At 48.5% G+C, this 26,925-nt stretch overlaps 1 protein-coding gene across 3 annotated transcripts in view; it reads right to left on the bottom strand.

The window, feature by feature from the left end:
- Nucleotides 1-20,163, bottom strand: part of LOC109776750 (piezo-type mechanosensitive ion channel homolog) — a 54,640-nt gene extending 34,477 nt beyond the window's left edge. Inside the window, exons 1-7 of one of the 3 annotated variants that reach the window (XM_020335414.4) lie at nt 19,783-20,163; nt 19,210-19,290; nt 14,021-14,180; nt 13,735-13,880; nt 13,267-13,423; nt 12,971-13,157; nt 5,380-5,495 (exon numbers count right to left, since the gene is read on the bottom strand). In XM_020335414.4, the coding sequence (XP_020191003.1) occupies nt 5,380-5,495; nt 12,971-13,157; nt 13,267-13,423; nt 13,735-13,880; nt 14,021-14,180; nt 19,210-19,290; nt 19,783-19,843 (908 nt within the window). In that variant the 5' untranslated portion in view covers nt 19,844-20,163. Of the gene's footprint in view, nt 1-4,276; nt 4,399-5,379; nt 5,496-12,970; nt 13,158-13,266; nt 13,424-13,734; nt 13,881-14,020; nt 14,181-19,209; nt 19,291-19,782 lie in introns of those variants that run through there. The other 2 variants (XM_040403830.3, XM_045234778.2) reach the window with 2 other exon arrangements.
- Between the last annotated feature and the right edge of the window lie 6,762 nt (nt 20,164-26,925).

The raw sequence follows: 26,925 nt of genomic DNA, 5'->3' as shown, positions 1-26,925 counted from the left end.
CGACAGCGTTGGCGCCCCCCACAGGTTTCGACGCATGGGGGATCTCCTAGGCGAGGCTGCGGCAACACCGCAACAGCCCAAGGACGAGGACATTGATGACGACGATATCCTGCATCTGATGGCCGGCGAGGAGCCAACCACGTTCGCGGGGGCCGAGCAAGAGGATTGCTGGCGCCGCGCGATGCTAGACGAGCTGGCGTCGATCAATGACAACGCCACTTGGACACTCACCACTAGTACCTGCTGGGCATCGAGCCATCGAGCTCAAGTGGGTGTTCAAGGTGAAGAAGGACGAGCACGGCGCCATTGTCAAGCACAAGGCGCGCCTCATCGCAAAGGGCTACGTGCAGCGTGGAGGAGTGGACTTCGAGAAAGTCTTTGCTCTGGTGGCAAGGCTGGAGTCCGTGCGGCTCATCCTTGCCGTGGCTGCTCACCGCGGGTGGGAGGTACACCACATGGACGTCAAGTCGGCGTTTCTCAACGGCGACCTTAACGAGGTGTATGTCTCCCAGCCTCCAGGGTTCGTTGCCAAGAACCACGAGCAAGCCGTGTACAGGCTACACAAGGCCCTGTATGGTCTCCGGCAAGCCCCAAGGGCGTGGAACACCAAGCTTGATGCAAGCCTCGCATCCCTTGGGTTCTCACGCAGCTTTTCTGAGCATGGTGTGTACTCGCGTGGCATCGCGAACACGCTGCTCATCGTCGACATCTACGTCGACGACCTGGTCATCGTCGGCATCTACGTCGACGACCTGGTCATCGTCGGGCAGAGCCCGAAGAGGTTCGACACTTAAGGAGAGATGCATCGTCTCTTCAGCATGAGCGACCTCGGGCTGATCACGTAGGCAGCCTATGCCGCCAAGATGCTCGAGCGAGCAGGCATTAAGGACTGCCATGCCGTGCATGCTCCAATGGAGGCACGGCTGAAGCTCAGCAAGGATAGCTCCGAGAAGGCGGTGGATGCTACGCTCTACCGCAGCATCATCGGGAGCCTTAGCTATCTCGTGCACACCCGACCGGACATCACATTCGTTGTCGGGTACCTGAATAGGTTCATGGAAGCTCCGGCAAGCGATCACCTCGCTGCCGTCACCTACTCCGGTACATCGCGGGTACGCTCACGCATGGATGCATGTATCGTCGTGGCGACGGCGAGAGCTTGGTCGGATACAGCGACTTCGACCACGCTGGTGACGTGGACTCCCGGAAGAGTACCCCAGGCATATTGTTCCTTCTTGGGAATAGTCCCGTCAGCTGGCAATCGGTGAGGCTGAAGGTTGTCGCCGCATCTTCGTGCGAGGCGGAGTACATCGCGGCAGCTACAGCGGCCTGTCAAGGCATTTGGCTTGCTCGCCTTCTAGGCGAGATGCTGAATCAAGACACCGCCCCTGCGCTCATCTTCGTCGACAACAAGTCGGCGATTTCCCTCTGCAAGAATCCAGTGCTTCACGACCGCAGCAAGCACATCGATCTCCGCTATCACTTCATACGTGACTGCGTCGAGAAAGGCACGATGATCGTGGAGTTCATCAGGACTAGTGAGCAGAAGGCAGACATCCTGACCAAGTCACTTGGTCGCGTCCGGTTCCAGGAACTGCGCGACAAAGTCGGGCTCATGGACATCAAGCTCCTTCGACAAGGTTGAGGGGGAGATTGTTGAGTCAACCATGGTCTTCGGTTGCATGCATGCAGCACCAACAGCTTCCTTGGCGTGCAAGGACTAGTTAGTTTCTTAGTTATTTCCTGTAGTTTTCCTTAACGTTGAGGAACTTGACTATAAGTAGACTTTAGCTGTGCAAGCAAGCACGTAGTAGTTGCTAGGAAGGTGCTTTGCATGGTCGTGGTAGTAGTCCCGTAAGTGACATGCAAGTACGTAGGAATTTCAATGTGTGTGTGTGTTGTGTGCACGTCCAGCCCGGCCTATAAAAGGACCCGGCTCCTTCACTTGTAATCAAGCCAGTTCAGAAGCAAAATCATTCAGCTTCCACTAGTAGTACCACCGTGTCTCCTCACTAGTACGTGAGTGTGTGTGCTTGGTAGTGTTCGTGCTAGTGATCCTCGTTCAGATATTCTGCTCTTTCTTCAGTCTGGTATTAACTAGTCTGTAGTTCGATCCCGGCGGGAGAGCTAGCTAGACTGCAGTTGGGCTAACAGTCCGCAACATTGAAAGTGTTGGATATGCCCATGTCGCTTGGAAGATCTATCACATAAGCATTATCATTTATCTTCCTCACGATAGAGAAGGGCCCATACCTTCGCTGCCTAAGCTTCCACTTAACACCTCAAGGCAACCTCTCTTTTCGAAGGTAGACCATCACCTTATCACCAACTTGGAATGATTTTGGCCTCCTTTTGCAATCAGCAAGTTGTTTATATTTCTGATTTTGTGCTTCCAAAGCACCACGAATCTCTTCAAATAACTCAGTATAATTATCAGCAAAGGACAATGCTGATTTTGAGTTTCCCTTTGATGGTAGCTTCACCAGGTCCACCACATGTGTTGGAACTTTAGTGTAGACAATGGAAAAAGGACTCCTTCATGTGGATCTATGCTTGGAGTTATTGTAGGAGAACTCTGCAAGAGATAAAGCCATATTCCATTGTCCCTTTCTTTCTCCACAAATGCAACGGACTAGATTACCCAAACAGATTTGGCATGTGTTTTCCTCTCTTCTTTTTCTCTCATCTATTGTTCCTCATCAGCACCCCCTGGTTTGCAACCGCGAAGGACATGCACCCCGAGGTGACAAGGCAATGACCCACGTTCGCCCTCTTTTCTTGCTCGCCAAAGGGACCCTCTTCTGATTTTGTTGGAGTTGCGCATGTGTAGCGCCAGCCACACGCACTCTGTTGCGAGCCGCAAGTACCTCATTGTGTTCCTCGTGAAGTCTCCCCCAGTCATGGTGGGGATTGTGCTACCCAAATCGCCAAAGTTGTCGGCTACGCCAGTTCCTCTTGCGCTGGGAGCGAGCATGCCGCCCCTTTGGCTCATCTTTGCGTGTAGACGTACACTCACTGATGCTGACCGCTAGGCCGTTGAGCCGGAGGGGGAGCTCCATATGAAGGCCGAGACGAGCAGCGATGCATCTGATCTTGCAGACGGCGGGCTTTGGACTGCTTTGGACTACGGTGCACTGGCGTATGCTCGATGGTCGTTGATCAGCCGAGGGCGGGCGCTTATCTTTCGGCACGCAGGCAGTGGCCTGCGCACAGGGAGGCTCCCAATGCCGATGGCGGTGTCCGGCGCTGATGGGGCAGGGTCGCACCGGCGATGTCTGCTTCAGGGACGGCGACGTTCGCCTCTCTTCACAACCAGCGAGACCCTGCATGTGCTTCCCACGGAGGACGTCGAGACCTCGCAAAGTTCACACGGAGGACGCCGGGGAAACGGCTTCAACGTTGGTGTGGAGTGACAGCGGACGGATCTGTGTCGGGTGACAGTCTTAAGGTGGGAAGACGTTCCATCCATCTGCTAGCACCACTCAGGCCTGATATGGAGTACTGGCTGGCACAACTATCCAAAGATCTGTCATCAAGATGGTGACTGGAGCAGCCCTTCATGTCCGGGGTGAAAACTCTTGCTCTGGCCTTTATTGGTCGGGCTCAACAGCGACGAACTTGCGTCGTTAGCGTTGTCACCATACCTCCCCGCACCGCCGTAGCCCACGACCAGAGCAGCCACCACGCCGGGCCATTGCCCTAACCCACGCCGCTCGCCAGGACCCAGCCTAGGTCCGACAGAGCAAGCAACCACCGATCGCACCTCCGCCCGCCAGCCCCGCCGCCAAAGCAAACAGCAGACGTGCCGCCAGGAGCCCAGGACGCAGCCACCGCAGCACCACCAGCCATCCCCGCTGCCGCGCACGGCGCTCAGATCTGGCCGTCAGCCACGGCCGACTGCGTCCACCCCACCACGTGTCTGGGCCACCATGACGACACCGGCCGCAGCCAGCAGCCCGCCATGGACCGCGGCTGCTCCCCGCCGTCGGACCTCGCAGATCGAGCGCGCGCCGCCGCGCAGCCGCCGCACCTAGCGAGGAGGGGAGAAGAACGGAGGGCACCCAGGGAGAGGCCCCGCCGCCACCCTCACCGCAGCCTGCCCGAGCTTCGCCGGCGGATGGCCTCCGGCAGAGGCCAGACGAGAAGGGGGGGAGGCCCGGCGACGCTCGAGGGGAGTTGCCCCCCGTGTCGCCCGTGTTTTTTCTGGGGCATTTATCCCTTCTTGAAGGCGTTGTTGTGGACAAAGTTGACTAAATCATAGGTGTTAGATTCATACCTTGTAACGGTTATGACATAGTTATCCTTGTTATGTTCTGCTTGTTCATGACTTTAGTCTCGTTGCCTTGCATCTACTTCAGCAAAGATAGATGTGTGCATCACAATAATGCAGAGGCCAGGGGGTTCAACCTCCTTGAAAAGAAAGGCAAATCAGGGTAGGAGAAGAGAGTGAAGGACTGAAGGGCACATAAGAATGGAATTGTTAGTGTCTAACCCAACTTAATTAATCTTGCTTCTCTTGATCTTGTTCGCCATCAATTCTCAGTTTCTCTCGCATTGTACTACAAATACAGGAGGCTCCAAAAACTTGTTTCACAAGCTCGACAAACCTGCCAGAATGAGTGGCAACTTTTTTCTGGGCAGATTTACATAACATGGGTTTTCAGTTTAGTAAGCAGATATCTTAACCTGAAACCGATAGTTTGTAATATATTATTGGTACTCAGCATCTTATGTGAACAATCTGCACACTTCTGTTCCAGCAGAGCAACCACAACGAGCAAATCTGAGAAGTAAGATCACTTTAAAGGGGAGACAGATCGAGCAGTAGAGCCTGTAAGCAAAATAGAGGAACCAAAAGTACAGGCACACCACAAACAGATGAAATTAAAGAAATATTGGAGCAGATGGGCTAAACTACCAGATATCATCACAATAACTGTTTAATGCAGAAAATAACGTCGTTATAGCTGAAATAAAGTTTATGTCCTCCTAGTCTTTCAGAGATCTTGGAGAAGCTATGACGGTGGCGAGGAAGAAGACTGCAGGGACACAAATTAGCTGAATGAACAGCAGTGGCTGCTAGTAGTGGCGACAGGAGTTGATCAGGGAAGAAATGGCAAGTGTATTTATTTTATTTTTGGGAAACTTACAAAAGAGTACTTGCTTTATGCAGTGTCATTTTCCATAATAAACTCTGATCGCAGTGTCATTTAGTAACTGAGCTCCTTTATGGTGTTGTTTCTCTAATTTCACCATCTGTCGTGTTAGTGAGCTAATTTCCCTAATTACAAAATATAAAATAGCCAGCATGTTCCGCAGTTCAGGAAATAAAAAGTGGATAATTCAATGATTTTTTAATGTACAAAAAAAATTCCATACCGAGATTGACGAACCAAAAATGCATTCCTAGAAGGGAGAAGGTCCTCTGTTAAGCTGTCGTTTTCTAGAGACATTAGACTATCCATTTCTTGTATGTCTCGCTTGAATGATGACAGCTACAATGAGAGAAAAAGAGCATTAGAAGGCAAAGATCTTTTGACTACTGACATGTGAAAAGCCAAAGGCCCTGAAAAGTGATGGTAGAGTGTAACTGATTCTTCATTAGGCGCTGGTAGAGTGTAACTGATTCTTAATTAAGCGCTGGTAGACTGTAACTGATTCTTAATTAAGAGGACTAATGCAAAGTTATTTCTAATGTCACTCCCTCTGTAAACAAATGTAAGAAGTTCTATTTACAGAGGTAGTATATTCTATCATATGTCACTTCACTTTCCTTTGTTCATTCCATGGTTTTTAAGGCATCGCTTAGGTGCTCAGGCTGCAGCGGAAGGCATCCGCCTTGGAGCTTTGAGGGATTTGGAGCGTCAGTTAGCCGTAGCCATAGGGCGTCGCCCTAGGCCAGGGAAGCCATCACAAGAGCATCGAGCGGGAAACAGGAAAAAAAGAGATCAAGTAGGGATTTGCGCGCGGGGGATAAGAAGAGAAGGCGGAGAGAGAATGATGCTGACCAAACAACTGACAACCAGAAGTCTGAACTAATGGAAAGGGCTAGGCAATCCACATATACACTTCGACAGCCCCCTCTCACGTGTGACGCGGGAAGTCAACATGTGAATAGACTCAGAGGTATGGCTCAAGAGGCCTATACGTGGACACAAAGGGGGCAACAGCAATTTTTGGACAAATTGCAAAAGCCAAGACTAACTCAAGACCTTAGGCTCTGATACAATGTTAAGCTTCATGGACTAGCCAACGCAACCAAAAATCTGAACTTATGGAAAGGGCTAGGCAATCCGCATATACACTTCAACACTCTGCACCAGGGAACTATCAGGTACAAAAACAAAGTAGAGGTTGGTCACAGCCCTACTCTCAGGAAAGATATAATTACTGCACCGTGTAGCAGTGAATTAGGAGGCTGCTCAGGTCAAGGAGCAACTTATCAGACTCAAACTCCTCTTCCACTGGTCTGGCATGAAACAAGATGTGCAAACCTTCATTCAGCAATGCACTAGGTGCCAAACAAACAAGCCTGACCACACACAATACACAAGCCTCCTCCAAGCACTCCCTATACCTAAATCTGTCTAGACCCATGTCAACATGGACTTTGTGGAAGGACTGCCATTGGCAAACAATAAAGATCTCATTTTGGTTGTTATGGACAATTCACTAAGTACAGTCATTTCATTCCTCTAAAGCACTCCATCACTGTTATATCTCTTGTTGCAGCCTTCACTGACAACATCTTTAAGTTGCATGGCATTCCCTCGCCTTGCGCATTAAGCGCTTAAAACGTGAAAAGAGGCAAGGGTGCCTCACCTCACCTCGCCTCACCTTACCACCTTAAAACCCATGGTTCATTCTAATTTAGACCCTGTTCGGGACGGAGGAAAAGCATAGCCTTGTACCAATCCTTTGGAAAGTTTCTTAGCCCCGCACTTCCAAAGGCAGATCTGTTAGAGTTATATTGATGATGGCTTTTGGCCTTTTGTATTCTTGCCTTTTGGCATCCTCATGTACATTATATATATGGTGGCTTTAGCCTCCTAGTAATACAAGTTGCATATTTCCTGACATGGTATTAGAGCTTAGGTCAAATTTTTTCGCACGTGCAACTCGTGCTTGATCCTTCCATCGCGTCGCCGTCGTCCTCTTGCCCGGCGTGGCCGCTCCCTCATCTCCGCTGCTGCCATTTCTTTCCATCAGATTGTTGTTGCCTCCACTCTAGAGCGTGGCTGAACGCCGCTCCCGTGCATCTTGCACCTTCCGGCTCCTCCAACTGGTTCACGCCGGCCTCGCCGCCACGGAGGAGGTTCTCCACCGCCGCCGGTGAACTTCAGGCTGTCGCCCGGCGCTCCTCCGGCTGCCGCCCGCAGCCCATCGGGCGCTGCTCCTCCGGACTCGTCTTCCCGTCGCCGCCCGGCTGCTCCTCCGGCCCCATCTGCCCGTCGCCGTCCGACTCGGGCCCAGTCTGCCCGTCGCCGTCCGGCTCCGGCCCAGTCTGCCCGTCGCCGCCACGGAGGAGGTTCTCCACCGCCGCCGGCCCCTCCCGCCCGTTCGGCCCCGGTCTCTCCGCGCAGTTGGCCTCCGCGTGCGCTCGCGTGGTCGTGTGCGAAACTGCCGCACTTTCAGTTCCCGTTCAGATCAGATCGATTCCTGCGATTCCGCAGGCGCTGGTTGCTTGGGCTCCTGGTGGGCCGCCGTGAGTGGTCTGCCAATTCTTTCGGCTTTTGGCTCTCCTGCTGACTTCTAAAAAAAGAGAGAGAGACAGGAAAAAAGAGTGCAATGTTTTCATCTGGTACACCTCTCCCTCACCGCTCGATGTTTTTTGGCGGTGTTCCATATATTGATCCCGTCTCGCACATGAGCCGTTCCTCGGTGCTTGGTGCTCGCCCACTTGGAGGTGGTGGCTGTCGCTCTACTTCGACACCTATTGCGACATCCATCGGTGCTGCTAGTCGCTCTACATCGACTCCTATTGCGGCTTGTGCGCACGGCGGTGACCGCTCTATGTCGACTCCCCATGTGGCTTCCACATGTGGCTCTATGTCGACTCTACCTTCGGCTTCCACGGGTGGTGGCGACTGTTCATCGTCGGCAGATGCTTCTACCTCAACCTCTTCTGTCCTGTCCCTGTGTGCATGTGAGATTGCACAGCTGCGATGCCTGCTTGATGCTTGGGATTCTTCACCGACAGTTTCTGCAAGTTCCGTGACTGACTCTTCCGGCATTGAGAAACCACTTCCTACTCGTTCAGGTACATCCCCATGGATTCTTGATACTGGAGCGTCTTTTCATATGACTTATGATTCTTCAACTTTGACCTCCGTTCGACCTGTCGAGTCTCCTGTTCGTGTTCTTACGGCTGATGGCACTCCCCTCCCTGTAGCTAGTCGAGGCACTCTTAGCAATTCTTCATTTCATGTTCCCTCTGTCGCTCATGTTCCTCGACTTACCATGCAGCTCATATCTGGTGGTCAGATTGTTGACTCTAGTTGTAGGGTCATTTTAGACTTTGATTCATGTTCTGTTCAGGATCGTCGCACGGGCGCTCTACTTGGTGCTGGCCCTCGACGTTCTGATGGTCTCTGGGAGCTTGACTGGCTTCGTCTTCCCTCCGCTGCCACCTCTGCCAGTCTCGCAACCCCTGTTGTTGCATCTACCAGCTCTTTTCAGCAGTGGCATCATCGTCTTGGCCATTTATGTGGTTCTCGTCTCTCTCGTCTCTGGTTCATCGTGGTGTTCTGGGGTCTATCTCTGGTAACGCTTCGTTGGATTGTATGGGTTGTCGGCTTGGTAAGCAGATTCGGCTACCCTATCCTCACAGTGAGTCAGTGTCCGAGCGTCCTTTTGATCTCGTTCACTCTGATGTTTGGGGTCCGGCTCCCTTCGCTTCGAAAGGGGGTCATCGCTACTATATTATCTTTATAGATGACTTTTCTCGGTACACTTGGATCTATTTCATGTCTTCTCGTAGTGAGGTCTTATCTATATACAAAAAATTTGCTGCCATGGTTCATACCCAGTTTTCCACTCCTATTCGTGTTTTTCGTGCAGATTCAGTTGGTGAGTATATCTCCCATGCGCTGCGAGGATTTCTTGCTGAGCAGGGTACTCTTGCTCAGTTCTCTTGTCCTGGTGCTCATGCTCAAAATGGCGTGGCTGAGCGCAAGCATCGTCACCTTCTTGAGACGGCGCGTGCGATGATGATCGCCGCCTCTCTTCCTCCTCACTTCTGGGCTGAGGCTGTTACTACTTCCACCTATCTCATCAACATTCAGCCATCTGCTGCTCTACAAAGTGGTATTCCTCTCGAGCGTCTTTCTGGTCGTTCTCCTGATTATTCGGCACTCCGTTTGTTCGGTTGTGTCTGCTATGTTTTGCTTGCCCCTCGTGAACGCACCAAACTGACCGCTCAGTCTGTTGAGTGTCTCTTTCTTGGATATAGTGATGAGCATAAGGGCTATCGGTGTTGGGATCCTGTCGGTCGCCGGATGCGTATTTCCCGGGATGTGACCTTTGATGAATCTCGTCCCTTCTACCCGCGTCCATCCTCCTCGTCTTTTTCTATGGAGGACATCTCTTTTCTTACTTTTCCAGATACACCTCCCTCTGTGCCCAGTATTCCTACTCCTCATCCTGATGTTGCAGATCCGACGCCGTCCTCTCCTACGGTTTCTTCTACTCACTCGTCGCATGATTCTCCACCTTCATCACCGATAGCTTCCCCTTCTCCACCTTCATAGCCGATAGCTTCCCCTTCTCCACCTTCATCACCGATACATTCCCCGTCTCCACCTCCAGTGATTCCACCTCTTCCGTCCTTTCCTTTCCATTATACTCGCCGTTCACGTGTTGTGAATGAGTCTACCGATGTGCCCTCTACTTCTGGTGTGTCGTCTCCCTCCTCTCATCAGACTTATGGTCTTCGTTCTCGGCCTTGTCCGCCCCCTGACCGATATTCTCCTTCTCGTTATGGTCTTTCGGCCGTTCTTGAGCCGACTTCTTATCGAGATGCTATTGTTCATCCTGAATGGCAGTTCGCGATGGCAGAGGAGATTGCTGCCCTTGAACGCAACGGCACATGGGACCTGGTTTCTCTTCCCCCCGTGTTCGTCCCATCACTTGTAAGTGGGTCTATAAGATTAAGACTCGCTCTGATGGTTCTCTTGAGCGTTATAAAGCTCGTCTTGTGGCTCGTGGCTTTCAGCAGGAGCATGGTCGTGATTATGATGAGACTTTTGCTCCTATGGCCCATATGACCACTGTCCGCACACTTCTCACCGTGGCCTCTGTTCGCCACTAGTCTGTGTCTCAGCTTGATGTTAAGAATGCCTTTCTTAATGGTGAGTTGCGTGAGGAAGTTTATATGCAGCCACCACCTGGGTATTCAGTTCCTGATGGCATGGTTTGCCGTCTTCGTCGCTCTCTATATGGCCTTAAGCAAGCGCCCCGCGCTTGGTTTGAGCGTTTTGCCTCTGTGGTCACTTCAGCTGGTTTTTCGCCCAGTGCTCATGATCCAGCGTTGTTTGTCCACCTTTCTGCTCGTGGTCGCACTCTTCTTCTTCTATATGTTGATGACATGATCATCACTGGTGATGATTCTGAGTACATTGCCTTTGTCAAGGCCCGTCTCAGTGAGCAGTTTCTTATGTCTGATCTTGGTCCCCTTCGTTACTTTCTTGGGATTGAGGTTTCCTCCTCTGATGGCTTTTCTATTTCCCAAGAAAAGTATATCCAGGATCTTCTTGCTCGTGCGGCTCTTAGTGACGAGCGCACTGCTGAGACTCCTATGGAGCTCAATGTTAACCTTCGTGCTTCTGATGGTGAGCTATTGTCTGATCCGACGCGTTATCATCATCTTGTTGGGAGTCTTGTCTATCTTGCTGTCACTCGTCCGGATATCTCCTATCCTGTCCATATTCTGAGCCAGTTTGTTTCCGCTCCCACTTCAGTTCACTATAGTCACCTTCTTCGTGTTCTACGATATCTTCGTGGCACGATCTCTCATCGTCTCTTTTTTCCTCGTTCCAGCTCTTTACAGCTCCAGGCCTATTCAGATGCTACGTGGGCCAGTGATCCTTCGGATCGCCGTTCACTTTCTGCTTACTGTGTTTTTCTTGGTGGTTCTCTCATTGCCTGGAAGACGAAGAAACAGACTGCAGTTTCTCGTTCGAGTGCAGAGGCCGAGTTGAGAGCTATGGCTCTTCTGACGGCAGAGGTGGCTTGGTTACGATGTCTACTGGAGGATTTTGGTGTTTCTGTTACTACACCTACCACCCTCTTGTCCGACAGTACAGGTGCTATCAGTATTGCGCGGGACCCTGTGAAGCATGAACTTACCAAGCATATTGGTGTTGATGCTTATTATGTGCGCGCTGCTGTGCAGGATCATGTTGTTGCTCTTCAGTATGTGCCTTCCGAGTTACAGCTAGCGGACTTCTTCACGAAGGCACAGACTAGAGCACAACATAGATTTCACCTCTCCAAACTCAGTGTTGTCGAGCCACCATGAGTTTGAGGGGGGGTGTTAGAGTTATATTGATGATGGCTTTTGGCCTTTTGTATTCTTGCCTTTTGGCACCCTCATGTACATTATATATATGGTGGCTTTAGCCTCCTAGTAATACAAGTTGCATATTTCCTGACAAGATCAACCATGCACTTTGGGACCCACATAGAGTTCAAAATAGGTAGCATGCATGCATGCTGGGCATGTCTAGACCTGAACTCAAACAATGTGACATAGAAAAATATCCGGTGAGACCTACTTGTGTAGATTTTCTGGGCTATTTTTCCTGCATTCCAAACACCACCAGCGGTGTTCAAATGGTGTATTTCTATCCCTATGTTTTACACCTTGTTTCCTTTCCTATTCCTCCATTTTGTCCCAATCCTATTTTTTTCTTCCCTTTGATCCAAATAGGACCTTAGATGGTGTATATCCATTATGTCCATCCAAACAAACAAACACCACCACTTGTACTGGATGGAACACATACCACATTATGGGTAACACTAGGCACTACATAATCCAACTAGTTTAGTTGCTACACTGTTGTGGTTGATCCTACATTGGCTAAGCTCTACCTTACTCGTAGCCTGTGAAGTTACCACTTATATTTGCTGGTACAGTATTCATAAACTTGTTTCAACCATCTTACAAATGCATGTTGACAAGCAACAGCACTTCATCTCTAATCAAATTAAACATGTGTTAGAATAATTTAAAGAAGATGACATTCCCGTTATTGCTTGAAGCTATCTCCCCGTATGTAAATCACTAGTCCTCTTAGAGCATCTCCAACAGCTGCATAAAAGTTTCGCGCGCTAAAATAGTTTTAGCGCGCCACTGTAGCACTTTTAGGGCGCTAGACCCAACATTGATTTAGCAGATGCCCAAAAACGCGCAGTGCAAATTGTGAAGCGCGCGCAATCCGGCGCCCCAAATTTGCAGCTTCTGTTAGCGCTTTTTAGCGCGTGCCCAATCCTTTTTTGCGCGTGCACTATTTTACAGCTTCTGCTGGAGCTGTCCGACGCCCAAAAAACCCAAATTTTAGCGCGCGGAGCAGTTTTTGTGCGCCTGTTGGAGATGCTCTTACTTCACAGTTATCTATTCCTTTTACTATTTAGACTACTGGATGTAGAATAAATAAGTCGACGAGAAGAAATGTTTTTCAAATTGGTTGTAAATACATATTTTTTTTAATAAAGCACGAATTGAATGAAGTGGCAACGATGGCATGAGTTTGCATTTCACAGCCTCTCCAAGAATTTGGTACAATTTCATTCTCTGGAATTCTACACACGAAAGATACTAAGCAAGTAAGCTTGAAGCATCAAGAACGAGCAAATAAAAAACAAAGATGATTAGTATCACTGCCAATATCATGGTTTTACCATATGATTCAAAATATCCTCACTGTGTGTGCCCAATATATTATATTTGAGATTCTTAGCTGCTTACCATGAAGTAATACACCAGAAGAGAAATACCGGAGGACAGCTCAGGCCATTCTGATTTTGAAGAAACTTTGAATAGACCAATAAAGTCAGCAAATGCTACCACAACATAGGGAAACTTGACACGCAGTTGGTAAATATAAAGAAGAAGAATGCTAAAGACCGAATATATCTCAAGTAACCTCCACCACCTTCAGAATGCATTGCAAACACAATTTAACAATTATCAACAAATGTGCAATCTCAATATAATAAACTAATTGTTCGCAGCAAAGAAGAAAAGGCAAAGATGGAGCTTACCGGAAAAGACCAAGAAAGTTGCTCGTTAAGGACCAATCCACAAGACCGATGCAGCTAAATACAAAGAATGGCAACGAAATCCAAGAAGGGTGACTGATACTGACAATTAATTGGACAGCAGGCAGCAACAAACAGCACGCAACCCGAAAATGATAACCTGCACACAGAAAATGCATATATCCATTAGGCAGTAGACAATGATATGTACTGAACTTAAGTTTGTACAGTTCTTCAGTACAGACCTATGGTAAGATAAACAGCTCGGCTGCATCCTTTCTAAACAGGCATATATGGACTAAAACATTGCAAGAAAAACATATTTAAATAGCAAACGAAGTAACATCATTTTCTAGTGGTATGAATGAATGTATTCAAAACAGTTTGAAATCTCCTATTACACAGTCTAGGAATATAACTATCATTTATTTAGGTTAGTCTGACTCGATGCACAGTGCACCACATGCTGACCTATTTGCTCAATGTCAAAGGAGAAGTTGAGCCAACATGAATCTTGATGGATCCTGCTTCCAAAGACTTCAACCAAAGAAAGGACAGCAGCAGATAGCTGTACGATAAGAAAATAGATAACAGATGGTGATTCCCAAGGCTGGTCCCTGCATCAACTATCATGATTAAGTGCAATCCAGATATTGCCTGCATAGGAGGCATATAGACAGTTGTACTCATGGATATGAGCAATACATGAACATGAACACAACAAAAGTCAATGCAACAAATGGAGTCGTTTAAATACCTTGCAAAACCAACCAGCTTCGCCCACCAAGAATGAGCCACAATCCATCCCTTTCCCTCAATTCCCCATATTATATGAAACGTAACTTGAGCCAAAATGGCAACTGCTGAGTAAATAACTGTACACCAGTATAATAGGTACAGCCTCCAATTGTGAAATCCTTCCAGATAAGGATAGAACATTAGTTATCCAAGATGTGCAGAAATAAATACTGTAGATGTAGATTATATAGATAATACACAAAGAAAACAGTTTCTCATGTGAAAGTTGCAACCAGACTACGTATCATCTTTGAATTCAGTACTCCCTCCGATCCAAATTAATTGACGCAGCCTCTATACAATGTCGCCCAAGGGGGCAAAAATATAGTACAAACACAAGGAGATTCTGACCACAAGTCAATTTACCGGAGACTAGGAACTAATAGTACCTTAATACACCCCGCCCCCTCCCCAATGGAAAGCATATGTCATGTAAACATCCGAAATCTGAGTTTTGATAGCATCAATCTAGAGAAGGTGTCAAGGAGAGAGGGAGAGAGAGAGAGAGAGAGAGAGAGAGGCATGGCAACAAACTCAGAGAAAAGAAGGCAATGGCGTCATGACATCTTCTACAATCAAACCATGCCAAAAGAGGTCCCACGATCAGGGAAAAAGACCAGAAGCAAAGGTTGATGGACAAAAAGGTTGTGGACTTGCGCCATACATGAACATGGTATAGCAACGGACCTTAGTGGAAGCAACAGAAGGGACGATTCTAGATAGAAGAGACGTGAAGCATGCATCAGCTCCTCGGCCTTCACAAAAACAGCAGGGCGGGTGATAGACCATCGCAGAAGCAAAACACAAGCAGACCACCAGCAATAGCCACACAAAAGAGGCACAAAGTAGCAACAGCCCAAGTAGTAGCAGGCCCAACAAAAGTCACCATGGAGCTCTTATAGTTGCAAAGGCAAACAATTGTTAGTGACGCTTGATGAAGATGCCCAGACAGATTGGCCTCCATGATGGCCCAAGAGAAGGCAAGGTTGATGAAGACCACGACCTGTAGATGGAGATGAGCCACAATGGGTCATGTTCCCTCTCCCTGTCACAACACCACCAGTCAATTACCATCAGTAATGACAAAGTCCCAAACCCCTGCAGCTGCCAACACCTTGCCTGCACTGAATCGAGTACCCATCGCTTTGCACTGAGAAGCAGCCTCACGATGGAGCCCCAAGCCTGAGCTTGGGCGCTAGTGCCACAGGTTCATCTTGGTAAAGGAGTATTAGTATATAGGTCTAGGTCTCTTTTAAGTAGTCGTATTAGTCTAGGTTTCCTTCCTTGTACCCCAAGTCTACTGTGCTATATATTTGACCCACAGGCTATGCAATACAACTAGGTTCCTCCTCTAACATGGTACCATGAGCCCAGGTTTAGGGTTTTCAGCATGCCGCAACGCACGCTCTGATTGTAAAAAAATCCAGTCTCCACCTCTCTCAATCGATCTCATCACTCTTCTTCCATTGTACATCGTCATTCTCATCGAACATTTCCTGAATGCGCCACCCATCCACCGCCAACCCGATTTCCTCACCCGGCTCATTTTCATCCATCAATCGAGCCTCCTCTGCTTTAGATCGAAGCCACGTCCAGATCACAGGAGCCGCGAGGCGATCCAGCTTCCCGACTCCATCGTGCACAACCAAGAGATCGAGGTCGGCATGTACCAGCCATTAGCTTCTCCATGGGGCCTACTCCGCCTAGATCGGGCCAACGTTGGGCCATCTTCCTGCCTACTCCGGACCTCCTGGATTGACGCGCCTCTCACCGGCCTTTGTCGAAGCCTGCTCCCCTCAGATCGAGCGACATCGCCGCCATCGAGATCTCTGACCACCTCCAACACTTCCTCGCTGCATCGCACGCTTGTGCTGCTCCGCCCGGCACCAGGATTCCCCAGCCAGCTGCTCCACGTCTCGGAGGCCTACTAGTCGGTCTGCTGCATCACGCGTAGGCAGCTCTAAGAGACAGCGCACTCCCTCACTGTTGTTCATGCAAGGCTCGTCGACGGTTGTCATCGACTCCGCCGATTGCTCTCCCGCCCTGCGTTGCGACTTCTTCCATCACCCGCACATCTCGCACGCATGATCTCCCTTGCCAACATGTCCTCGTGACGCGCCCGCCCTGGTCAGCATCCATCTATATGGGCCGGCTAGGACGCCCCGCGGCCTCGTCCAGATTGAAGGTTGCTCGCCTCCTAGGCCGCGCCGCAGCCGCCACATCCATTCTGATCTCTCAGCTCGCCGTCATCTGTTCCACCATCTCTAAACGAGAGCTCGCTGCCACTCAGACACGTGACATCGCCACAGTATCTCCCTTTAGTCCCAACCACCGACGATAGCCTCGGGCTGATCTGCCCGACTCCTCCCCATCTAGTGCTACTACAGCTTCCAAGTGGCATCGTGCACACCCCTAAGCTCGACGCACACGTCTAGCATGCATGCCTTCTCAAGGACACCACCAACGGCTGCACCATGAGCTCCCTCTTGGATTGGGCTGCCTGTATCGACCGTGTTACTCTACCGCCCCTTGCACCACTGCCATCTCCACCAAGCCACTGCGATCCACCCGCTTCGCCGCCTCCCCATCCAGTCTCGGAGCTCCACTGGCCACCCTTACCGCCACAGTCGTCGCCTACTCCCGCAATGCCTTGGCCTGCTTAGCACCTCCCTGTGTGGGCTTCTTCCACGCTTGTCGACAGGCCACTAGCCTTGCCTGTTCTTCTGAACAAGTGTAAGTCATTCCAAAATACGATCTTTAAAAAAAGAGCAATTACAATGTCCTTGTCGACGGGCATCGTTTCTCTCCCTCGGTGGTCGGTGATTCTTGACGGCGGTCGTTTCGCCGACTCTGTCTCACACATATACCTTCCATCAGTGTTGGGTGCTCGTCCGCTAGTTGATGTTCTTCGGTGCTCCTCGCCAACATCTCACCTGCATGGCCTCTTCCGCCGCCTCCCCTACAGGCACGACTGCTCCTGCATCATTGTCTTGCATCTGCTTTCTATTTTCCGTCAAATCATTATTTGCCAGCCTTCTTTTCTTTTCTGGTCCTGGTCAGCATAACTTTTGTTGGCCTTACTGTCCTTGTTGTCTTCTATAAGATTTTCGTCACCTCCTTTTGCATTGTCGTTGATCTACACCCATTTCCATGCCTCCGAGCTTCTTTTGCCGCCGGTTTCTTGGGCTACAAACTTTTGCGCTTCATTCTCTTGATGTGCATCTTCCTTTGACGACCCATCTAATCTTGTATATTCTCCTTGTTGAGGTGTATATGTGGATTCTGGATTGCCTAGCCCTTTCCATCGGTTTGGACTTTTGGTTGTGTTGGCTAGTGCATGAAGCTTAACATGGTATCAGAGCCCAAGGTCTTGAGTTCCAAGTCTTGGCATTTGCAGTTTATCCAAAAATTACGGTTGTCCCCTTCTATGTCCACATATAGGCCTCTTGAGCCATATCTAAGTCTACTCACGTGTTGACTTCCAGCGTCACATGTGAGAGGGGGTGTTGAAGTGTATATGTGAATTGCATGGCCCTTTCCATCAGTTCAGAATTTTGGTTGTGTTGGCTAGTGCATGAAGCTTAACACTCCTGATGTGTTGTCTTCCTCTGATGAGCCATCTTCTCGTTATCCCTCTTTGGATTGACTCAACGGGTTTTTGAAGATTCCTTGCTAAAACGACATTATCAAGACGCGGATTTTGGAGTTTCATTATTTTTGTTTTTAGTGTTATACTTTTGCAACCACTGTTCTATTGCATATACTTTGCATTTGAGGGGGGGGGGGGGGGGTGTTAAGGAGTATTAGTATGGGTCTAGGTCTGTTTACGTAGTCCTATTAGTCTAGATTTCCTTCCTTGTACCCCAAGTCTACTGCACTATATATTTGCCACATGCGCTATGCAATGCAACTAAGTTGCTCCTCTAAGACATTTGCCACTGCCTTTGAGGGTGGGGTAGTAACGCGGCAAATTTATCCTGGTAGCGTAGGAGGGCTGTGGTGAAAATATCCTTCATGGGTAAAGGAGCTCAGTGCTAAGTCTCTGGTAATGGCAGCCATGAAGATAGGAAGGTAACAAAATGGCAAGATAGAAGAGGAAGCATATGGAACTGACGAACAGGCCACTGTCTTTCAGTGCTATAATCCACATATTGTGTTTTGCCACTGCCTATCACCTAGCTTGCCTATGCACGCTTAGGTGTTCTGATACAAAGAGTTGCTCGCAGGGCTGTGAGAGGTTGGATGACATAGAACCAAGAGGAGGAGGAGCAGAATGGTGAGAGGTCACCCGAAAAAGGTGAGCAGCAAGGCTGGGAGGTCATACCGGAGGAGGAGCGACAGTGGAGGATTCGGGGTCTAGGAATACAGTGTGGGTCATACTCCTCTCCTTCCGCAACATAGCTAATCCGGTACGGCAAATTATGGAACCCTAGCATGCCAACCCGGTCTAAGCCGTCTATCTGCTCTAATCTAAACCGTCCATCTGCTCTCCTCTGTCTCTTTCTCTAGCCTGTTCCCTTCAACACACACATCGATGGCGACAATAGTCGGTGCTGCAGCTCCTCATCCATAGCGGCATCTCGTTCCCCGGCGCTACAGCTCTTCCCTGCAGCCACATCTCCTTCCCTGCCGCCGGAGTACCTCGTCAGCCGCCTAATAGTTAGTGTGTTGTCTGGTTTTATAATTGATCGGAGAAAACAGATTTTTGGCGTGTAAAGTTGAAGTTTTCAAAGAATAAATCGAGGACAGGGTACACCGCATTACTAGCCATAAGAAAGAGAATTTATTTGGTACAAGAAATACTAGTCTCATGTCAATAAGAAATAAATGAATTTGTTCTTACGCTTTGCAAATGCATTTTTATAGAAACACCTAGATACCACAATACAAACTATCCACAGCAAATTAAATAGCATAGGAAGACACTAATGTAAAGTTAAGAAATGAATATTAAGGTTGTAACCGCACATGTCTATAGTAACTTGATTGACAAGAGTTCGCAGTTATAAGAAAAGGATTATTAACTTTTATGTTGAGGTGCTGCAGATTAGTTCTTCAAACAGTATATGGATCCAAACAAAGTGTAGTTTAGCTCCAAAGAGATATATTGACAATACTTAGCTAACGTGGAAAAAAAAGCTGGCATACCTCTCCTTGGAGCAACAAAGCGGATAGCAAAGAAGATAACCATATTAACAAGAGAAATCAAGCTCCAGTCAAGTAAGGAAGCTGCAAAAAAAAGGTACACATTGAAGGGTTAGATCAAAAAATCCATGTTAAAGCTCAAAAAGGTTTCAAGTAGTTATTGTATCCAAACATCCAGAAATAGGTGTGTTTTCAAACCAAAACAAAGCATACCAACCACTCGGCTACCTAGCAATCCATAAGCAAGCCTTACGTTTTTAGATTAAATTATCATGACAAATTCCAACAACTAAGTCTTCAAACCAAAAGTGTGGGCACTGATTGATCCCAGAACATATAACTTTGTTGTCCTTTACAAATAGGAGCTATCGTATATAAGCAATAAGTATAACAAGACCCCAAGAAGAGACGAGTGGCATAAATATGAACGAATCCATCTTGCAGTGGAATTTTACTGTTTCTTCTTTTGCCATTCTCCCGATTGGCCAATAGACGCCGTATGAAGTGGCAATATCAAATTTTATGCTAATCCGCATTTCAAAAGGGCTCGGATCGGCAGGGGGGGAGGAGCCGCACCTGTCAGGAGGAGCAGCGACAGCAGACAGCGGCCGGCGCACCCACCTGTTCGCCACGCCATCTCGAGACGGCAGCCGCGGCCGCTACTCTCCTTTCGGTCCAACTAGTCCGATGCCGGCAGCATCTCGCGAACCCAATCTTGCGCGCGGGGAGAGAGATCAGGATTTTAGGACGATTAGGGTGGCGAGGGGATCTTACTAGGTGGGTTTATTTTCTTTTTCCTCTTCTCTGTTTTTATTTGCCCTTTTGTGGTACCTGGACGCGGGTGTGTGTGCGCTTCCCGTGCTCCATCCTAGCGTTGACCATCGGCTCAAGAGTGTGACTTTTGCCCGGTGGTTAGAGCATCTGCAACCGGACGGACGGCTTGTCCTACTCAAACACATCCCACATGATCGGACATAACACACATATACAACTCGTATCTGAGACGACGGATATGAAAGGTTAGAATGTGCCTCTCCCATCTCTCCAGCCACGTTCCTAAAAAAAAGTGTGGCTCATGCCGCCTCCACCACCATTTCCTAGCTACGGCGAGGTTGTACGCACAGATTTACGAGTTCAGGCCTCTCTCGAAGGAGGTAATAGCCCTACGTGTCGGTGCCGTGGAGGCTTGTCGATTGGGTGTGTGCAACAGTTACAGAGGGTGTGAACCCTTGTGCCAGAGGGGAGGGGTGGCTTATATAAAGTGCGCCTGGCCCCTCGCAGCCCTCAGTTACACAGGGGTTCAATGAGAGTTATGTCCTAAACGTTACTGGTAACGCCTGCAATAAATGGTCTTCATGACGACGGAGTGAATGTCTGGTCGTTGCCATCCTGGGTGACTTTAGGCCTTCTGTACTCCGAGTGGGTTCTTGTATGGTTGAGTGAAGTTATCATGGTCGAGTAGAATTGGGATATCCGAGTGGAATCTCTTGTCGAGTGGATTGCACTTCAGGACGATTTCTGTCGGTATCTTTTGTTGAACCTTGTATGCCTTGAACTCTAGGGTAGTGTCCTTGGGTAGGGTGTCTAGGTCAGACCTAAGACCCTACCCTAGATACATGTCATCGTCAACTGTTGCACCCGCGTTGTGCTCTGACCGCGCCCTATGACCCCGCTCGCTCTCGAGCTATTGCTGCTCCTAGCAGCTGCCACTGCCGTAGCGCTCTGCTGCCACCTCGGCCGCGTACGCCCCCGCCCGCGGCTTGCCTCGTTGCGGTCTGCAGCCGTCCACCATGCGCACAGCCACCCGCGCCCGCCGGAGCTGCCCTGTCGCGCGCATCCTCCCCTGTGCGCCTCGCCTCGCTGATGCCCCCGTGTGCCGCCGTTGTTCCCGACCGAACCAGGCCGCGCGCCTCACGCCCTGGCCGCGCTTTCTCTGCCTCGCCCTACCCCCTGCAGCGGCTCCATGCCGGCCACGCCTCCTTGGCCTCGCCTGGCCCCGACTCCAGTCGCGAGCCCCGCCGCGGCCTAGCTCTGCTCCCCTCGACCGCACGGCTGCCGACCGCGCCGCCCACACGCATCCCGTCGAGTCCGCCCGCGTCTGCCACCGCTGCACGTCGCCGTCACCGCTGCTTCGGCCAACACCCGCATGAACCAAGGACACGGGAGGACGCGCGGCGGAGTGGCCGTTCAAAAACGGCTAGCCGCGTCCCAAATGGCCGCCCACGCGCAAACCTCATCCAACTCCGGCGTGTCTCTGCCGCGGAACGCTTGCCGGAGCCCTCTCGGGCTCCACCGCCGACGTGGCCTGTTGGGGCCCACCCTGGGCCACTAAATAGTGGGTCCCGGCGGCCCTTTGACCAAGTTGACCCGGTCAACCTTATTGACTTGGCCGGTCCTAGCAGATGACATATGGGCCTCCCACCTAACTCTAATTTAATTTAATTAGGCTAATTAGACACTAACAGGTGGGTCGGTAGCTTAATTAGTTAGTTTAATTAAAATTAATCCACTTTTAGCCCCATTGTGTATGACAGGTGGGACCCAGTCGTCGGGTTTGACCTGGACTGGCTGGGTTGACTGCTGACGTCATGATAACGCAATAAGTTCATTTTTGAATTAAAAATAATTCTAGAAAATGTTTAAAACTTTGAAAATTAATATAAAATAATGCGTAACTCGGATGAAAATAATTTATATATGAATGTTGCTCAGAAAAATTCAACGAATCTGAATACGCAATCCGTTCATCTGTCACATGCCTCTAGCATGATGAACATGGAACCACCCCCTTAGATTCATCTCTCCGAAAAATGCCAAACTCCGGGAAAACATTCCCAAATGTTTTCCCTCTTCATCTGTATTGTGTAGTACCGCGTTAGGTCACCCCTAGCACTGCTTATTGTCATGTCATGCATCATGATGCATCTGTTTGCATTATATTTATTGTTTCTTCCCCCTCTTCTCTCCGGTAGGCACCGAGGCTGACGCTGCTCCTGACACCGCTACACCCCTGACGACCAGACCTTATCAGCAGAGCTTCCAGGCAAGCAAGCCCCCCTTGATCATTCTGATATCGCCCATTCCATTCTCTCTCATGCTTGCATTAGATTTTGCTACTATAATTGATTGCTCTCATTCTGATGCATAGTCTGCTTTTGTAACATGCTTTGTGTTGGGGAACGTAGTAATTCAAAAAAATTCCTACGATCACGCAAGATCTATCTAGGAGATGCATAGCAACGAGACGGGAGAGTGTGTCCACGTACCCTCGTAGACTGAAAGCGGAAGTGTTTAGTAACGCGGTTGATGTAGTCGAACTTCTTCACGATCCAACCGATCCAAGTACTGAACGTACGGCACCTCCGTGTTCAGCACACGTTCAGCACGATGACGTCCCTCGAGCTCTTGATTCAGTAGAGGGTTGAGGGAGAGTTCCGTCAGCACGACGGTGTGGCAACGGTGTTGGTGATGTGATTCGCGCAGGGCTTCGCCTAAGCACTACGACAATATGACCGAGGTGGTAAAATGTGGAGGGGGGCACCGCACACGGCTAAGAAACAACTGTTGTGCCTTTGGGGTGCCCCTGGCCACGTATATAAAGGAGGGGGGAGAAGCCGGTGGCCAGGAGGGGCGCTCCATGGGGGAGTCCTACTTGGACTCCTAGTCCAAGTAGGATTCGCCCCCCCTTTTCCTTTCTTCCACCGGAGGGAATAGGAAGGAGAGGGAGAGGGAAAGGGAAGGGGGGCGCCGCCCCCTCCTCCTTGTCCTATTCGGACTCCCAAGGAGGGGGTGCGCGGCTACCCCCCACGGGCTTCCCTCTCTCTCTCCCTTAGGCCCATGTTGGCCCAACACTTCCCCGGGAGGTTCCGGTAACCCCTCGGTACTCCGGAAAAATACCCGAATCACTCGGAACCATTCCGATGTCCGAATACTACCTTCCAATATACCAATCTTTACCTCTCGACCATTTCGAGACTCCTCGTCATGTCCGTGATCTCATCCGGGACTCCGAACAAACTTCGGTCACCAAAACACATAACTCATAATACAAATCGTCATCGAACGTTAAGTGTGCGGACCCTACGGGTTCGAGAACTATGTAGACATGACCGAGACACATCTCCGGTCAATAACCAATAGCGGAACCTGGATGCTCATATTGGCTCCTACATATTCTACGAAGATCTTTATCGGTCAAACCGCATAACAACATACGTCATTCCCTTTGTCATCTGTATGTTACTTGCCCGAGATTCGATCGTGGGTATCATCATACCTAGTTCAATCTCATTACCGGCAAGTCTCTTTACTCGTTCTGTAATGCATCATCCCGCAACTAACTCATTACTCACATTGCTTGCAAGGCTCATAGTGATGTGCATTACCGAGAGGCCCAGAGATACCTCTCCGATACACGAAGTGACAAATCCTAATCTCGATCTATGCCAACTCAATAAATACCTTAGGAGACACCTGTAGAGCATATTTATGATCGCCCAGTTACGTTGTGACGTTTGATAGCACACAAGGTGTTCCTTCGGTATTCGGGAGTTGCATAATCTCTGGTCAGAGGAATATGTGTAAGTCATGAAGAAAGCAATAGCAATAAAAACTAAACGGTCATAATGCTAAGCTAACGGATGGGTCTTGTCCATCACATCATTCTCTAATGATGTGACCCCTTTCATCAAATGACAACACATGTCTATGGTCAGGAAACTTAATCATCTTTGATTAACGAGCTAGTCAAGTAGAGGCATACTAGGGACACTGTTTTGTCTATGTATTCACACATGTACTAAGTTTCCGGTTAATACAATTCTAGCATGAATAATTAAACATTTATCATGATATAAGGAAATATAAATAACAACTTTATTATTGCCTCTAGGGAATATTTCCTTCAATCTCCCACTTGCACTAGAGTCAATAATCTAGATTACATAGTAATGATTCTAACACCCAGGGAGTCTTGGTGTTGATCATGTTTTACTCGTGGAAGAGGCTTAGTCAACAGGTCTGCAACATTCAGATCCGTATGTATTTTGCAAATCTCTATGTCTCCCTCCTTGACTTGATCGCGGATGGAATTGAAGCGTCTCTTGATGTGTTTGGTTCTCTTGTGAAATCTGGATTCCTTCGCCAAGGCTATTGCTCCAGCAGTGTCACAAAAGATTTTCATTGGACCCGATGCACTAGGTATTACACCTAGATCGGATATGAACTCCTTCATCCAGACTCCTTAATTTGCTGCTTCCGAAGCAGCTATGTACTCCGCTTCACACGTAGATCCCGCCACGACGCTCTGTTTGGAACTGCACCAACTGACAGCTCCACCATTCATCTTAAATACGTATCCGGTTTGTGACTTAGATTCATCCGGATCAGTGTCAAAGCTTGCATCGACGTAACCATTTACGACGAGCTCTTTGTCACCTCCATAAACGAGAAACATATCCTTGGTCCTTTTCAGGTATTTCAGGATGTTCTTGACCGTTGTCCAGTGATCCACTCCTGGATTACTTTGGTACCTCCCTGCTAAACTAATAGCAAGGCACACATCAGGTCTTGTACACAGCATTGCATACATGATAGAACCTATGGATGAGGCATAGGGAATGACTCTCATTTTCTCTCTATCTTCTGCAGTGGTCGGGCATTGAGTCTGACTCAACTTCACACCTTGTAACACAGGCAAGAACCCTTTCTTTGACTGATCCATTTTGACCTTCTTCAAAACTTTATCAAGGTATGTGCTTTGTGAAAGTCCAATTAAGCGTCTTGATCTATCTCTATAGATCTTGATGCCCAATATATAAGCAGCTTCACCGAGGTCTTTCATTGAAAAATTCTTATTCAAGTATCCTTTTATGCTATCCAGAAATTATGTATTATTTCCAAACAACAATATGTCATCCACGTATAATATTAGAAATGCTACAGAGCTCCCACTCACTTTCTTGTAAATACATGCTTCTCCAAAAGTATGTATAAAACCATATGCTTTGATCACACTATCAAAGCGTATATTCCAACTCCGAGAGGCTTGCACCAGTCCATAAATGGATCGCTGGAGCTTGCACGCTTTGTTAGCACCTTTAGGATCGACAAAACCTTCTGGTTGCATCATATACAACTCTTCTTTAAGATATCCATTTAGGAATGCAGTTTTGACATCCATTTGCCAAATTTCATAATCATAAAATGCGGCAATTTCTAACATGATTCGGACAGACTTAAGCATCGCTACGGGTGAGAAGGTCTCATCGTAGTCAACTCCTTGAACTTGTCGAAAACCTTTCACAACAAGTCGAGCTTTGTAGACAGTAACATTACTGTCAGCGTCAGTCTTCTTCTTGAAGATCCATTTATTATCTATGGCTTGCCGATCATCGGGCAAGTCAACCAAAGTCCATACTTTGTTCTCATACATGGATCCCATCTCAGATTTCATGGCCTCAAGCCATTTCGCGGAATCTGGGCTCATCATCGCTTCCTCATAGTTCGTAGGTTCGTCATGGTCAAGTAACATGACCTCCAGAACAGGATTACCGTACCACTCTGGTGCGGACCGTACTCTGGTTGACCTACGAGGTTCGGTAGTAACTTGATCTGAAGTTTCATGATCATCATTAGCTTCCTCACTGATTGGTGTAGGAATCACTGGAACTGATTTCTATGATGAACTACTTTCCAATTCGGGAGAAGATACAATTACCTCATCAAGTTCTACTTTCCTCCCACTCACTTCTTTCGAGAGAAACTCCTTCTCTAGAAAGTATACATTCTTAGCAACGAATATCTTGCCTTCGGTTCTGTGATAGAAGGTATACCCAACAGTCTCCTTTGGGTATCCTATGAAGACACATTTCTCCGATTTGGGTTCGAGCTTATTAGGTTGAAGCTTTTTCACATAAGCATCGCAGCCCCAAACTTTAAGAAACGACAGCTTAGGTTTCTTGCCAAACCACAGCTCATATGGTGTCGTCTCAACGGATTTAGATGGTGCCCTATTTAACCTGAATGCAACCGTCTCTAAAGCATAACCCCAAAACGATAGTGGTAGATCGGTAAGAGACATCATAGATCGCACCATATCTAATAAAGTACGGTTACAACGTTCGGACACACCATTACGTTGTGGTGTTCCAAGTGGCGTAAGCTGCGAAACTATTCCACATTGTTTCAAATGAAGACCAAACTCATAACTCAAATATTCACCTCCACGATCAGATCGTAGAAACTTTATTTTCTTGTTACGATGATTTTCCACTTCACTCTGAAATTCCTTGAACTTTTCAAATGTTTCAGACTTATGTTTCATTAAGTAGATATACCCATATCTGCTCAAATCATCTGTGAAGGTCAAAAAATAACGATACCCGTCGCGAGCCTCAACACTCATCGGACCGCATACATCAGTATGTATTATTTCCAATAAGTCAGTTGCTCGCTCCATTGTTCCGGAGAATGGAGTTTTAGTCATCTTGCCCATGAGGCATGGTTCACAAGCATCAAGTGATTCAAAAAGCCCATCAGCATGGAGTTTCTTCATGCGCTTTACACCAATATGACCTAAACAGCAGTGCCACAAATAAGTTGCACTATCATTATTAACCTTGCATCTTTTGGCTTCAATATTATGAATATGTGTATCACTACAATCGAGATTCAACAAAAATAGACCACTTATAAAGGGTGCATGATCATAAAAGATAT

Source organism: Aegilops tauschii, chromosome 3 (genome assembly GCF_002575655.3).
Source record: "Aegilops tauschii subsp. strangulata cultivar AL8/78 chromosome 3, Aet v6.0, whole genome shotgun sequence".
NCBI classification, from domain to species: Eukaryota; Viridiplantae; Streptophyta; class Magnoliopsida; order Poales; family Poaceae; genus Aegilops; species Aegilops tauschii.
This window is presented reverse-complemented; position numbering and strand designations above follow the sequence as displayed.